The 16,855-nt window shown below is 41.3% G+C and overlaps 1 protein-coding gene across 1 annotated transcript in view; it reads left to right on the top strand.

Moving 5' to 3' along the window:
• IQCJ (IQ motif containing J) overlaps positions 1–16,855 on the top strand; it is a 217,107-nt gene that overhangs the window by 177,707 nt on the left and 22,545 nt on the right. Inside the window, exon 2 of the mRNA XM_027963890.3 lies at positions 12,447–12,511. Within this exon, the coding sequence (XP_027819691.3) occupies positions 12,447–12,511 (65 nt within the window). The remainder of the gene's footprint in view (positions 1–12,446; positions 12,512–16,855) is intronic.

The raw sequence follows: 16,855 nt of genomic DNA, 5'->3' as shown, positions 1-16,855 counted from the left end.
GGATGGAGGAGCCTGGTAGGCTGCAGTCCATGGGGTCACTAAGAGTCGGACTCGACTGAGCGACTTCACTTTCACTTTTCACTTTCATGCATTGGAGAAGGAAATGGCAACCCACTCCAGTGTTCTTGCCTGGAGAATCCCAGGAATGGCGGAGCCCAGTGGGCTGCCGTCTGTGGGATCGCACAGAGTCGCACACGACTGAAGCGACTTAGTGGCAGCAGCAGCAGCAGCAGGGGAAGGTGTTGAGGTATAGACCCATGTTTGAAGGGGCTACAGAAGTATACTAATAAAAACCATGAAAATAACAAACATACTGAGCACCCACTCTGTGCCTAGTGCAAGGCTGAATGACTTACATGAATGTTGAATCATCACGCCTCACAGCAATCCTTGGAATTTGGTACAATTAGTGTCCTCATTTTGAAGATGATGAAACTGAGGGGACAGCCAGGCCAAGAGCTCACAACTAGAACTGAGAGAGATGGCACCACAAGAATGACAAGAGAGATGTCATTGCTGTCCTTAGGAACACAGGCACTTAAGGAATTTCTTTATGAGTGGCCAGCACTTTATTGTACACAAAACACTTTAAAATATGTCATTTTAGTTGCTCATCACAAAACACTTTGTACTAGAGGTTGTCATCATTTTACAAATGACGGAAGTGAGGTGAGAGGTGTGAGTCAGCTGTCTAAGTTCACACAGTGGGTAGATGACATGTCTGACTCAAGTAAGAAGTCTGAGTACTTTGCAACCTGTATGACTTCTGCTTTACAAGCACCACTGGTGAGAGATTGCTGCTGCTCACACTGTCCATGTCATTCATCAGGAAAGAGTGAAAAGGAAAGAATCTGAAATCAGACTGCTTGGGTTACCATGCCATTTCTCCTGTAAGACCTTGGTCGAGTTACTTAATCTCTCAGAGTCTGTTTTCTTATCCAGGTAATGGGAATAATAATCACATCTTTTGCTATTTTTATGGGGCTGAAGTCATAATTTTCAAAAGATAATTTATGCAAAATGCTTGGCACCTGGTAAAATTCAATAAATGTTAGTGGTAATAACAGTAGTTCAAAGAAATGACATGCAATTAGCTGTGGAAGGAAATATTAAAATATACAAAATGGCATTTGCAATGAACTTGAAAGGATTTCAGAAGGAATCGAAGGAGCGATGCTGGGGTTATGAAATTAACAGTTATTTTTAATCCTGAAGATGATTTTTGTTTAGGCTGGCAGTAGGGTTTATGAGCAGGAGTGTTAAATTATTAGAAATGTACTTTAAAAAAAAGCGTTTAGGCAAGCCAGTGCAACCCGTTCTTGGTGAGATTCAGGAAAGATCCTGAATCCACTGGGAGTGGAGAGAACAGAGGGAGTGGTAAACAGGTCTGAGGTGCTGCAGGTGTGTTAGGAGAGCTCTTCCCAGCAGGCGCTTAGGCTGCTTTCCTGCAGTATCACTTGATGAGTACCCAAGAAACCCAAACTCATTTTCTGATTGGACTAAGCCAAAAATCTAATCTGGACAGCATTTGCTGCACTACAGTGAAATGCATTCCAGAACCTTTGCTTCAGGAGTCACATGTTGTTCTGATTACCTGCACTTTCTTTTGACATTTGGCACAGGAAACCTGGACTTGGTGTGGGCAGATTCACTCATCCAACTTTGCTGTTCTGTCTGCATTCTCAGAGGGGTTTATTTGCTGGCTTGTGTGCTTATAGGTATTAGAATTTTCTGCTTGAATCATGGTATCTAGATTTTTTCCCCTCAAAATGCATAAATATATAAGATGCAAAAATATCTATGCTTACTCCTTGGAAGGAAAGTTGTGACCAACCTAGATAGCATATTCAAAAGCAGAGATATTTTGCCAACAAAGGTCTATTTAGTCAAGGCTATGGTTTTATGGTCATGTATGGATGTGAGAGTTGGACTGTTAAGAAGTCTGAGCACTGAAGAATTGATGCTTTTGAACCGTGGTATTGGAGAAGACTCTTGAGAGTCCCTTGGATTGCAAGGAGATCCAATCAGTCCATCCTAAAGGAGACCAGTCCTGGGTATTCATTGGAAGGACTGATGCTGAGGCTGAAACTCCAATACTTTGGCCACCTCATGCGAAGAGTTGACTCATTGGAAAAGACCCTGATGCTGGGAGGGATTGGTGGCAGGAAGAAAAGGGGACAACAGAGGATGAGATGGCTGGATGGCATCACTGACTCAATGCACCATGACTTTAGGTGAACTCCGGGAGTTGGTGATGAGGGAGGCCTGGCATGCTGTGATTCATGGGGTTGCAAAGAGTCGGACACAACTGAGCAACTGAACTGACTGAGTGATTGTGACTTAGTATTTCAGCCTCAGTTGAGTCTTCATGGTTGTCCTGCTGAAATTAAGCTGAACTAACTTTGAGTAGAGTGAACAGGAATGTGCATGGTCAGTCGTGTCCAACTCTTGCAACTCTATGGGCTGTAGACCTCTAGGCTCCTCTCTCCATGGGATTTTCAAGGCAAGAATACAAGAGTGTGTTTCCATTTCCTATTCCAGGCGATCTTCCCAAGTTGGGATACAAACCTGCATCTCCTATGTCTCCTGCATTGCAGGAGCCATCCAGGAAGCCTGGATTGGTTGAGTAGAGTAACCAAGATTACTACTAATAGTGTTTTAATTCCTCATATCCTAGATTTAGTCGAAGTGGTTAGACTCTTTGTAATGTGCTGGGGCTTCGTTCCTTAACAGTAACTTTAGAATGTCAGTGATTCTAAAAGCTAGCAAAAGTCCTTGAGAACATCATGCACAATCTTAGGAAAAGGACACGGGGGACATTTAAGCCTAGAGGACGCTTTTCCACATGACTTTGGGCTGGCTACCCTGTCTGACAATCCTGGATCCACTGGTGCCGAATAGTGAAAGTGGATGGAGTTGTAGATGCTTGTTCAGATTAGAGCATAGGGTTGACTTCGATGATCTGGTTATAGGTGTACCCTCCCATCCATCACTCCAGGAGAATCTTAGGAGCTGATATCATATCAGATTCAAGGTGACCAATGATTGGAACAGTTATAACTGGATTTTTACTTAAGATGTTTCTCTTTGGCATCTGTTCAAATGAGCTCAGGTGTTTGGCATGCTCAGCATTGGCAGTCGAAGGCTTTTATGTCCTAATGCCTATGATGAGAGCCTGATTGGTCAAACTAGATTAAAGAATGAGCTATCACAATGATGCCTAGCATCATACTATATGTTCTTAAGTCTGTAGGTTTCACTATGTATGAGGTGATGAATAATCATGCTACTGAGACCTTGCATAGTGAAACCAGGATCACCTCACTAAGTGATTGTCACCATAAAACCACAGCCCCCAATGCATCTCACTGGACATTCAGAATGTTCTAAAAGTGCTAGAAACAGGCAAGTCAAATCTCTTTCGAAGTCTGCTACCTCATATATGCTTCATGTGCCTATAGCTTACCTGAATGAATCTTTTAAATGAGCTGTTGATGTCCTATTAGCCATTTTTTCCCTCCCAAAGAAATTCACATTCAGCTGCAAGGTAACTTCCCCGTGTAAAATTTACAGGTCTGTCAGCCATAAAAAACATTAATGCATAATACATAAACAAAATGTATGTGCTTTTTGCAAAAAAAAAAAAAAAAAAAAGAAAGAAAGAAAAGCCAAAGAAAAAAAGAAAGGAGTTTAGCCTCTGCTTTCCAAAGGGAGAAAACATGAATCTTGCATTTTTATTTTTGATGCCTTTTTGCCTTTAAATATATGAGATGACTGTTAATGCTCATATTCACAGCAGGGGTAGGAGGGAAGTGCAGTAAATTGTAAAGCACATTTACATTATAACAAGACCCATGGAAGCATTGTAATTCACACAGTTATTTCAACAGAGGTTTGGACTCCCTCCAATTTAATTTTCTGAAGTTGGGCTGTGCAGCTGGGTCATTCCTGGTCTAATCTGGGAAATGTATCTCTTAAGGCTGTGGATCAGAATGCCAGCCTCCCAGCTGTCACCAAGGAGCATCATTTACAGCCACTGAGGTCCTAGGGCAGAGCATCAGACTCACTTTATGTGGACACAGCAGCCTAGCTACTAGCTTCATAAATCCTGTGGCAAAGAGTAATAATCAATATTTCATGTTTAATGATGCAGAGCTAAAATTAGTATAGATTTTATGTCTTCTACTTTTCCAAATTATGCAAACATTAGTAACCCCTTTTTTAGTGCCCTTATTACACTTCCATTAAAAAAAGGGCAATGGGCGGGTGGTGGAGGGGATTGAGGAAGCCTGGTGGTGTTTAACTGAATGATTGAATAGTCAAAAGTAATTTTGGCATTTAACTTTTGTTAAATAGCTACCCTTAGGTTAATATGAAATTATTCCCAACTCAAAAATGATGAATGAAAGTGGTATTGGTTTTGTCACCCATAGCTACACAATGAAGTAAATTGTAGATTGTTGCTATGGGTTTTAAGTTACCTTAAATGCTCTGGGATATGCTGAGAATAAAATGGCAAGGGCATAATTCAGAAAAGTTAAAAGGTTGCCGCTTAGACACAAGTGCACTTTAGAGAGAAAGCAATTTTGAGTGAATTTCTGATTTTAAACTTGTCCAAAGAACATCCCCTGCTTGTTTAGACAGTGAAAGTGGCAGAGACAGGAGAAAGCAAGTAGAGTGTTTATTATTGGTCAGGTTAAGGGGCTGACCAAGTGGCCACAGAGATGCATTTGTCTAACCTCTTTGCTGTATTTTCCTGATTGTGACAGGAGAAAACCTACAGGATTAAGGTGGGAGGGGGAAGCCAGAATCCATCATCCAGTCTAGCATTTCACACCAAAGCGACTTCAGAAGGACTCTGATGACAGAGGGAAGCATGGGCTTTGTTTGGCAAGTAGTCAGTCAACTATTCCCCCTTAGAGCAGCCTACATCTCACAGCCCCTTATAACACAGATTTCATTTGGAGAAATGATATTAAGGAATATGGAATGCTCTATGTCCAGGTTGTACTTGAATAGCTCAACTTGCACTTTGTGGAGGGGCTTAGCCCAAATGTCAAAAAGACAGAAATTAAATTGAGCATGGCAGAAATTGTCCCCTGATCTGGTGAGTCAAACTGAGTCATAAAATTGAGCTGGGCCCTTGAGTTAGGACAACTTCTCTAATAGAGATCAGCCATCAAACAGACATGTTCTTATGTTAATGAATGTGATTAATTAACGTTAATTTAATTTGTTGGATTATATTAATGGGAAAGGAATTGCATGGATAGGACAAACAAAAACAATCTTAGTATCCTTGAGACATGTGAGCCAGAGTCCAGGGGGACGGCAGATGACTCACTTAGAAGGATGATTTGAAGAGCTGGATTGAGTGACTATAGATTTGGGCAGGATGTAGGGAGAACCACAGAGAATGGTGAAGCATCTGGGGCTATCAACAGCTGGAAGGGCCAGAAGAAGGAAGGAGAAGGAGGGAAGAGAGGGAAAAAAGTGTTTTGGAGGGACAAGAAAATGGAGCAGTTATGGGAATGTGACAAGAATGACCGTGTGAGAGAGGCCACGCCCCCACAGGCGCTATGGCCTGCAGTGACTCGAGCCTTTATGGAAGGCAGTAAAAGAAGGAAGCACAGAGGAGAAATACTCCAGCTTCTCTCTTCTGTTCCCTTCTGATCTACTGCCAGTGCCTCCCACTGCTCAAAGCCTATTCAAACCACAGAACCAAGGGACCTGCATGATAAAGTCTAATTTTGAGCCTCCCAGAGCATAGAAGAGAATGGAGATGATGAGTAAGTGTGTAAATGGGAAGATGCTGGTCAAGGTCCCATGTGCAGTTATGCAAGACAAGCAGACTCTGAAGATCTAATGCACGGCAGTGTACTGTACTTAACAATGCTTCAGTGTAAATCTGAAATGTGCTAATAAGGCAGATCTTAGGTATGCTCACCACCACCAAAAACAAAAAAGAAAAAACAAAGAAATTGGCAGGGATAGAAGGTGATAAATATGTTAATTAGCTTCATTGTGATCATTATTGTACAATGTATACATATATCAGGTATGTACCTTAAATATATACAATTTGTAACTCTCAGGTATGCCCAAGTAAAGCTGGAAAAGGTATGATGTTAAATAAAAAAGAAAGCTAAAGAACGATTAAAAAACAAACAAACAAAAGAGGTGGAGAGGCAGGGAAAAATCACCGGAGGACATGGAACATCTTGAGATTTGGAGGGAACGTTAAGCCACTAAGGTTTCTTTTCATCTCATTTAGCTCAATTCATTTATTCAGCATATATTCAGTAGGCACAACCTAAATGCATCATTTGGGGAGTAGGAACCTCAAGGTGAATAAATCACCACCCCTGATTTTGAAAAGCCCAGTGGTGGGGTGGGTCAGGTAATGAGGTAAGGCTAAACCAGAGATCACCATCACCACAGGATGCTGAGGAGGCAGGGTGAGGTACCGGATCCTCTTGTTGAGTTAGGGAATGCTCTATGGAGGAGGGGAAAGTGGGGCGGGGGGTGCTTTCTGAAGGAAGAATGAGAGTGGGCCAATAGAAGAGTTGGGGCCCCAGCGTCCCCCAGTGTAAGAGAGCATGTGAGTTCAGGATTGGGTGAAGTTTCACAGGACCAGACTTGGTGAGGGAGGGCCTGGTAAGACAAACAAGCTCTGGCTGAGATCCTGGAATCCATCTGAAAGCACCTGGGAGCCATGCTGGTTTCTAATATGAAATAGCATGCTTGGATGTGAGACTGAGGCAACAAAGACTAGTGAGAGAAACCAGGGTTGGGAAAGACCAACATGTATATGTTTTTAATGGTAAATCGATGGAAAACTATCAGAGTGAAACTCCAAGCAAAGATCCATGGAATAAGCCAGTTTCTTTGTCCATCTCCCGGAAATCAAGGATACGGTGTGGAACTTGCAGGCCAATTGAGCTGAAGTGTTTGTATAGTTAGCTTAAATGACCAAATGATGAAATCAATCCTCCAAATTGTCAGCAGAGCAGCTGTTCAGAAAGCTCTTGTTAGTCGTTGATCTTATGTTTAATATGATTTCCTAGAACGTGGACAGTCAGATTGAATAAAGTGCTGCTCCAAAGCCTTCCTTCTCCCTCCCCAAAACTCCCTGCAATGAAAAACACAAAGGAAAGAGAGTGGCTGGCCCCAAGTGCAGAAACCTGTTCCTTCCTGCCCCACAGATGCCCAGGGAAAAAGAAAAGAAACCCACAGGCACATGCAGGAGAAGAACGTGCCAGGACCACCACAACACAGTCTCTTTCCTAATTCTGAAACAGGTGGGAAATGAGGAAAAGTTCAGGGCCTAAAAATCCACCTCTGGTTTTCAAGAACTAAGGATCCTTATCCAGCCTATTTCCTCTCTGTATAACAGTGGCTTTAAGCCTGACCTTTTCTATGACCTGGATTTATTGCTCTGGTCGCTGGAGGTGGGGTGGGATATGCTGAAGGATTAGTTGGGAGGAGTGGAGGGTTGGGAGAAAATAAAGAATAGAGGGGGCTTCCCAGGTAGTGCTAGGGATAAAGAATCTGCCTGCCAGTGCAGGAGCTGCAGGAGCCATGGCTTCGATCCCTGAGTCAGGAAGATCCCCCAGAGTAGGAAATGGCAACCCACTCCATTATTTTTGCCTGGACAATTTTATGGATAGAGGAGTCTGTCAGGCTACATTCCATGGGATCACAATGAGTCGGATAAAACTGAGTGACTGACAGTGAGAGAGTAGAGGTGGAGACTTACTCTTAGGAACCAGAGTCTAGAAACCAGAGTCTGTAGGGTTGAAGGGTAAGTTTTACCTTGAAAATAAAATGTGTAAGAGTGAAAAGGATGCTGTGTCTCTCTTTGTCTACCCTTTAGTCATCTCTATCTTCATAGCCATTCACCATATATAGCTGCCTATGTATCAATATGATGCTGAGGGAAATAAGCCAGATACAAAAGAATAGACAAATATATGTGAAATTCTAGTACAGGCAAAATTAACCTATGGCGAGCACCTATGCCCTAATAAAAATTAATTAAAAAATTAATTTATGGTGATAAAAATCAGAACAGGAGTGCCTTTGGGAGAGGGGAATGGATTGAACAGGGACATGAAGAAACCTTCAGGAGTGAAGTAAATGTTTCATTTGGGGTGGTAAGTCTACCAACGTATGCATTTGTCAAAACTCATTGTGCTGTACACTTATGATGTGTGCTTTTCGCTCACTTAAAAAAGCAAACCCAAATGCTCAATGGTCGTGCTGGTTGATATAAGGAGAAGTGAATGAAGAGGGATAACTTGAGAAGCAGGGAGATAGGAGATTCTCACAGTTGCCTTAGACCAGACTGAGGAGTAGTGGTCAATTTCTGGATATATTTTGAACTTGGGACCCACATAATTAGCTGATTGATTGACCGTGGATTGAGAGAGGAAGGAAGGAGTAGAGGCTGACTTCTAGGTTTTAGGAGTCATATCGCTGCATGTCTAGGTGAATATTGATGTCATTTGTTAAAATGAGGAAGAAGTGGTGAAGCAGGAGGTTTGGGTGGGAAGGCCTAGACAGTGAAAGCAAGACTTTGGTTTCAACTTGAGATGCCTGTCAGCCAGGCACACAGAACTCCCAGGAAGGCAGATCGATGTGTCAGATGGCATTTAGAGGAGAGGTCAGGTGCAAGCACAGATTTAAAGCTGAGGACTGGATAAGACCTCCTGAGGAGAGAAGATAGATGAGAAGGACCAGAGCCCTTGGACAGGCTGCTGGTGTGTTTCCAGAAGAGTGAGGTTTTATAGGATGAAGAGGATCTGGGAACAGCAGGGAGGAGCAAAAATGGCCCTATCCCTCCTCCAGAGTGTATTGTATATAGCACATGGGGAGGAGATGGCCACCTCTACAGAGGACTGCAGAGGAGACAGGGTGCTCAGGATCAGCCAGGTTTAGATAATTAAGGGAATGTTCAAAGAAACTGAGGAGATAGAGGATTTTAATGATGATGGACTGTGAGTTGCAAAGGGTTCAGTGGAAAGACTGGAGGGACTGGGGAGAGTTAGGTGACTGGGTCAAATGTGGGGTTGTACAGTAGCGTAAGAAGTTAAAGAAAATGGGTAATTCACCACATTAACAAATTGAAAAATAAAAGCCATATGATTATCTCAATAGATGCAGAGAAGGCCTTTGACAAAATTCAACATCCATTTATGATAGAAACTCTCCAGAAAGCAGGAATAGAAGGAACATACCTCAACATAATAACAGCTATATACGACAAACCCACAGCAAACATTATCCTCAATGGTGAAAAATTGAAAGCATTTCCCCTAAAGTCAGGAACAAGACAAGGGTGCCCACTTTCACCACTACTATTCAACATAGTTCTGGAAGTTTTGGCCACAGCAATCAGAGCAGAAAAATAAATAAAAGGAATCCAAATTGGAAAAGAAGAAGTAAAACTTTCACTGTTTGCAGATGACATGATCCTCTACATAGAAAACCCTAAAGACTCCACCAGAAAATTACTAGAGCTAATCAATGAATATAGTAAAGTTACAGGATATAAAATCAACACACAGAAATCCCTTGCATTCCTATACACTAATAATGAGAAAGCAGAAAAAGAAATTAAGGAAACAATTCCATTCACCATTGCAACGAAAAGAATAAAATACTTAGGAATTTATCTACCTAAAGAAACTAAAGACTTATATATAGAAAACTATAAAACACTGGTGAAAGAAATCAAAGAGGACACTAATAGATGGAGAAATATACCGTGTTCATGGATTGGAAGAATCAATATAGTGAAAATGAGTATACTACCCAAAGCAATCTACAGATTCAATGCAATCCCTATCAAGCTACCAGTGGTATCTTTCACAGAACTAGAACAAATAATTTCAAGATTTGTATGGAAATACAGAAAACCTCGAATAGCCAAAGCAATCTTGAGAAAGAAGAATGGAACTGGAGGAATCAACTTGCCTGACTTCAGGCTCTACTACAAAGCCACAGTCATCAAAACAGTATGGTACTGGCACAAAGATAGAAATATAGATCAATGAAACAAAATAGAAAGCCCAGAGATAAATCCACACACCTATGGACACCTTATCTTTGACAAAGGAGGTAAGAATATACAATGGAGTAAAGACAATCTCTTTAACAAGTGATGCTGGGAAAACTGGTCAACCACTTGTAAAAGAATGAAACTAGATCACTTTCTAACACCGCACACACAAATAAACTCAAAATGGATTAAAGATCTAAACATAAGACCAGAAACTATAAAACTAGAGAAGAACATAGGCAAAACACTCTCTGACATAAATCACAGCAGGATCCTCTATGACCCACCTCCCAGAATTCTGGGAATAAAAGCAAAAATAAACAAATGGGATCTAATTAAAATTAAAAGCTTCTGCACAACAAAGGAAAATACAAGCAAGGTGAAAAGACAGCCTTCTGAATGGGAGAAAATAATAGCAAATGAAGCAACTGTCAAACAACTAATCTCAAAAATATACAAGCAACTCCTGCAGCTCAATTCCAGAAAAATAAACGACCCAATCAAAAAAATGGGCCAAAGAACTAAATAGACATTTCTCCAAAGAAGACATACGGATGGCTAACAAACACATGAAAAGATGCTCAATATCACTCATTATTAGAGAAATGCAAATCAAAACCACAATCAGGTACCACTTCACACCAGTCAGAATGGCTGCAATCCAAAAGTCTGCAAGCAATAAATGCTGGAGAGGGTGTGGAGAAAAGGGAACCCTCCTACACTGTTGGTGGGAATGCAAACTAGTACAGCCACTATGGAGAACAGTGTGGAGATTCCTTAAAAAGTTGCAAACAGAACTGCCTTATGATCCAGCAATCCCGCTTCTGGGCATACACACTGAGGAAACCAGAATAGAAAGAGACACATGTACCCCAATGTTCATTGCAGCACTGTTTATAATAGCCAGGACTTGGAAACAACCTAGATGTCCATCAGCAGATGAATGGATAAGAAAGCTGTGGTACATATACACAATGGAGTATTACTCAGCTATTAAAAAGAATACATTTGAATCAGTTCTAATGAGATGGATGAAACTGGAGCCGATTATACAGAGTGAAGTAAGCCAGAAAGAAAAACACCAATACAGTATACTAACACATATATATGAAATTTAGAAAGATGGTAATGATGACCCTGTATGTGAGACAGCAAAAGAGACACAGATGTGTAGAGCAGACTTTTGGACTCTGAGGGAGAGGGAGAGGGTGAGATGATCTGGGAGAATGGCATTGAAACATGTATACTATCATGTAGGAAATGAATTGCCAATTTATGTCCGATGCAGGATACAGGATGCTTGGGGCTGGTGCATGGGGATGACCCAGAGAGATGTTATGGGGAGGGGAGGTGGGAGGGGGGTTCATATTTGGGAACGCATGTACATCCGTGGTGGATTCATGTCAATGTATGGCAAAACCAATACAGCATTGTAGAGTAAAATAAAGTAAAAAGAAAAAAAAATAAAGCTAGAGAAACAACAACAACAAAAAAATAAATAAAAAAGAAAGAAAGAAAATGGGTAACTGAGGAGACTCAGATGGCTGATGGGTTGGAAACATGTTGGGACTAGTCTTGATGGTCTTTCAGAGGTGAATGAGTAGTTAGTGCATATTGGGGCTTACTCTTGGCATTTCAGCCATTTGTGGTGATGAGACAAGCAGGTTGATCTCAAGGAACTGTGGTCTTCCCAGGTCCAGACTTCTGTGCATGCCTACGTGCTAATTCTCCTCAGTCATGTCTGGCTCTTTGTGATCCTATGAACTGTAGCTCTCTGTGGGCCTTCCTTAAATCCTGCTGTGACTGAAAACAAGTCTGGAGACAGGCAGTCTCACCAGGAACCTGGGCTGACTTCTGTCTCATCCCTGAAGCAATCGCTGTGGCTGAGGGAATGGGATTACTGAGACTGGATGCCTGAAATTCAGGGAAGGAGTGTGTGCATGTGTTTGCTTGTGTGTGTGTGTGTGTCTGAGCACTGGGGCTGAGGTAATCAAGAGTTACCAAGAGACAAGAGATGGTGTTTGCTAAATGGCCAAACCCATTCCACCTTCCTTAGAGCCCCTCGCCCAGCAACCAGTAAACACAATACTGTTGATAAGAGTAAATTTGGGAGGTGTGTGGGTGGATCTGTATAAACATATTGCCACTCTGGAAAAATAACAGGAGGCATTATCTTTAGCTGTTAAAAAAATATCATACAATGTAAGTGGAAGAACTGCATTTTAATCTGATCAAGGATAAAATTGTATGTGAAACACTCATCCATTGCAAAGTCCAGAACTCATAACAGTGATTATATCAATTTTGGTAGCAATGTTCCTGAAATATTACCCATAAGTTCATGGAGTCCACTTGTAAGACTTTTTTTTTTTCTTTTTTACAGGAAGAATTGAAAAGATTGCAGAACCCCTTGAAACAAGTTAATGATGGAAAGTATTTACTTGAAAAGTAAGTAAAAATACTAAAGTTGAAATGCTGGCATTAAAAAAAAAAACTATTCACAAGGCAAAAATTAGGATATTATTTGATCAGGACCCAGAAATGTGGCTCATTTGAGACACAGTCAAACAGACTTATGGCTACTTGAGCTACAGTACGCAGACTGTACTGATTAACAGAGTGACATGATTCCTGGAGATGTATCTGATGGTACGTCTGAGGGCTTGAAACTTAACCCTACTCTATCTTTGGCTTTTAATCAGGGATGTGTAGAGAAGGAAGTCATAAAATTTGTAAAAACACAAGGGTAACACTGAGACTGATAGAATGACCATTCAAAATAATACTGCAGAGTGGCACAAAACTGAGCTGGAATTAAAAGCAGAATGAAAGAGAAGAAATTGAACAGAGATTAAAAATACAGTCTTTTATTTAGATTTTAAAGAAAATTGTACAATTAGAGCTTGTAAAAGACATATTCTGACTTCTGTGTCAGTGAATGCTTAGAGGTTTTATCTGACATTAAAGACCATGATTTTATATGGCTTCCAGAAATATCACCATAATAGTCTGAGTAGTAGGTATATACTATCAAGATAAAAGAAGAAAAAAATGAGCTATCATTAATTGAGCATTTACAGTGTACTTGGTACGAGTGGATGCTTACGGATGTTTCCTCAGCAAACTCTGATGATGACCTTTTGATATTATTATTTCCATTTTACCCATAAGAAAAGAGACCCAGGGAACTTTCAGCACTTGTCTAAGGACACTCAGCTGAGAGTGGTGAGGATGAGAATGAAAGTCGGGTTCAGTGCCTCCAGAGCCCATGCTGGTAACCAGTAAGTCCCATGTCATTGTTGTTATTCAGTCACTAAATCCTGTCTGACTCTGCAACCTCATGGACTCATGGACTATAGCACACCAGGCTCCTCTGTCCTCCACTATATCCTGGATTTTGCTCAAATTCATGTCCGTTGGGTCAATGATGCTATTGATACCTAACTGTCTCATCCTCTGCTGCTCCGTTCTCCTTTTGTCTTCACAGGGAGTCCCATGGCCAGGTCCATGTGGGGGTCACCACATTTTTCTCTGGGTACCACATTTAAAAAACATAGGGCATCAAAGGGTTAAAACTGTGAGGGTTCTGGGACCATGTAAAACTACTGCAAAGAGTTGAGGATGTGTAGCTTGGAGAAAAGAGATCTTGGAGGGGACATATGCTGCTGCTAAGTTGCTTCAGTCGTGTCTGACCCTGTGCGACCCCAGAGATGGCAGCCCACCAGGCTCCCCCGTCCCTGGGATTCTCCAGGCAAGAACACTGGAGTGGGTTGCCATTTCCTTCTCCAGTGCATGAAAGTGAAAAGTGAAAGTGAAGTCGCTCAGTCATGTCTGACTCTTAGTGACCCCATAGACTGCAGCCTACCAGGTTCCTCCGTCTACGGAATTTGCCAGGCATGAGTACTGGAGTGGACTGCCATTGCCTTCTCTGAGGGGACATATACCTATACTTAAACATTTGAAGAAATTTTCCTATAAAAGAGGGACTACATTGTTTTTCTTGTTTTAGAAAGCAGAACAAGGATTAATGAGCAGGATATATGGAGCAATAGGTGGTGACACAGAAAAAAGAATGAATTTAGTAAAAATTCAACCTGCTCAACAGAGAGCACTTTTTTTGTTAGGCAGTGAGGTAATAGACACTGGAAGTGCCTAAGAAGAGTGCACATGGCCATCTGAGATGCTGTTGAAAACATTTCTGCACATTGGAAAAGCTTGATTTGATTCCTCTTTCTGCTTTTTCCTGGCTTTATGAGTCTGCACAAATTACTTAATCATCCTGAGCCCATTTCCCCATCTTTGAAAATGAAGCTAAGAATGCTGGCTTGACAGTCTTATTGAGCACATGAAATGTGGCACCCATGATAGCCTGGTGCCTTCAGTATCAGCTCCTTCCCCAGCCATATGGGGGCTGTTTGAATTAGCCAGCCTCTCAGGGGTCCATAGCCATCCCATGGCAATTCTAAGAATTCTCCATGCTACCACTTGAAGAACAGTTCATTTGATCAAATAAAGATGCTGACTTATCTATGGATTTGATTTATCTTTGTTATGCAGGTTCTCAATAATTTGGGTAAATAAGAATAAAATAGTTTGATTTTCCTCTTCTCCCTCATCACCATCATCACTACTTATTTGTAAACAATAATAACTGAAGATTTTTTGGCTGAAACTAGAAAGAAGATTTTTCTTCTATGGAGATTAATTAGTATAATAAAGACATTAAATCAGTGGTTCTTCATCCTGGCTACACTTCGAATCACCAGGGAGTTTAATAGAAATACCAGCCCAGACAAGTCAAATATGAATCCCTGGGGCTGAGGTCCAAGAATCAGTATTTTTTGAAAGCTTCCTTGGTGTGATACTAATGAGGATCTGGGGTTGAGAACCAGTGGTCTACATATATTTTAGAATTTTTTTTTTTTTAGTTATTCAATAATCTCATTTAGCTTAATTCTCTGAGGACACACTTTCTCTGTGATGTTCAGCTCAGCTCGTTTACTTTTTAAATCTGACTATACTGTTTTGTCATTATTGATTTTAATGTGGGAAGTGAACTCTAGCAGTTTTTTTCTGCTAGTTGACCACAACTCTGTATCAAACCCCTGGCTAACACCAGCATGTATCTTTCCCAGCATATCTCTCAGGAAGATATGCGAAGACTAGTGGTCAATATGTGGACTTCTGCCTCCTTGCCCTCACTCTGTTTTTCTCTCGAATTATCTAGAAATCCAAGAAAGCTAAAAGCTTCTGAAAATGGCCAATCTGTTTTGTACACTTGTATTCCCCAGTCATGATTGAGGAATTCGAGGGATGGGATTCAGAGTCTTCTCTCAAAACACATAGGCCTGTGGGGCAAGCTTCTCTTTCATGCTTGTCCTAACCACTCTGTCCATTTGCCTGGAATTCTGGTCCATTTCAGGGCCACACTGTGTCCTTGAAAGCTGTCAGATTTGATTGAGAAATTGGGGTACTTTGAGCGAGCAGATTAGGCATTTCATTATGGCTGTAGCTGACTTGGGTGCTGATGTAAATCATCTCAGCTACTTGAAATGACCATAAGTTAAGCGATAGTGGTGTCATGGCAGTTGATCTGTTATTCCCCCTTGGAACATTACATTTATTCTGAATGCTCAACAGGATTTTGTGGTAGACAGTTGGTAGGAAGGGAGGGGAGGCTGCAACTCTATTCTGCTGCTGCTGCTGCTAAGTCACTTCAGCCATGTCTGACTCTGTGTGACCCCATAGATGGCAGCCCACCAGGCTCCCCTGTCCCTGGGATCCTCCAGGCAAGAACGCTGGAGTAGGTTGCCATTTCCTTCTCCAAGGCAACTCTATTCTACTTGAGACCATATGCAGGAGCTTTGGGTGCATTTTTCTCTCTGTCTGTCTGTCTGTCTTTCTCTCAGTGAAGTTTGGCATATTCCCTTAAACAGAGAAGAGCAACTACTAAGGCCATTAATCAGGAAGAAGGCTGCTTGTGACTCTGTTGTTTTTGAAAATCATTTATTAACTTAAGACCTTAGTTTGAGTGCTATTTTTTGTAAATATTGAACCAGGCTGGGTATGAGAGTAGGAAATTCATGATTGCAAGTCACACAGTCTTCTGACATACTAATATAATCATTTTATTGTGCTGTGCTTAGTCACTCAGTCGTGTCTGACTCTTTGTGACTCCATCCATAGACTGTAGCCCGCCAGGCTTCTCTGTCCATGAGATTCTCCAGGCAAGAATACTGGAGTGGATTGCCATGCCCTCCTCCAGGGGATCTTCCCAACCCAAAGATCGAACCCAGGTCTTCCACATTGCAGGCGGATTCTTTACTGTCTGAGCCAGCAGTAAAGTCCAAGAATACTGGAGCAGCTAGCGTATCTCATCTCCAGGGGAACTTCCTGACCCAAAAATCGAGCCAGGGTATTCTGCATTGCAGGAGGATTCTTTACCAGATGAGCTACCTGGGAATCCCCAATCACTTTATTACCCACTGGCAATTATTGATTGAATGAATTAAAGTTATCTAGTTTAAACCTATTGGCGTTTGTAGTGTATCACTTCCTGAGGATGCATAAATTAACAAACATTAACAAATTTGCTAATATTATAAAAAATGTTCTCATTATGGACTTGAGCCTTGTCTTTGGTTGCTGTGTATAGCAACAGGTCCCACAATACTTCATGTATATCTTTATTGCCCAAATTGTTAATTTCTTATTGTAATAATACAATATTTTAAAGTATCCTTTTTACAGGGCCGTTGTTCCCACAAGACCATAGAATTATAAAAATAAGGC

This window comes from Ovis aries, chromosome 1 (genome assembly GCF_016772045.2).
Source record: "Ovis aries strain OAR_USU_Benz2616 breed Rambouillet chromosome 1, ARS-UI_Ramb_v3.0, whole genome shotgun sequence".
NCBI classification, from domain to species: domain Eukaryota; kingdom Metazoa; phylum Chordata; class Mammalia; order Artiodactyla; family Bovidae; genus Ovis; species Ovis aries.
Note: the sequence above shows the minus strand (reverse complement) of the source record. Positions and strands in the feature narration are given on the sequence as shown.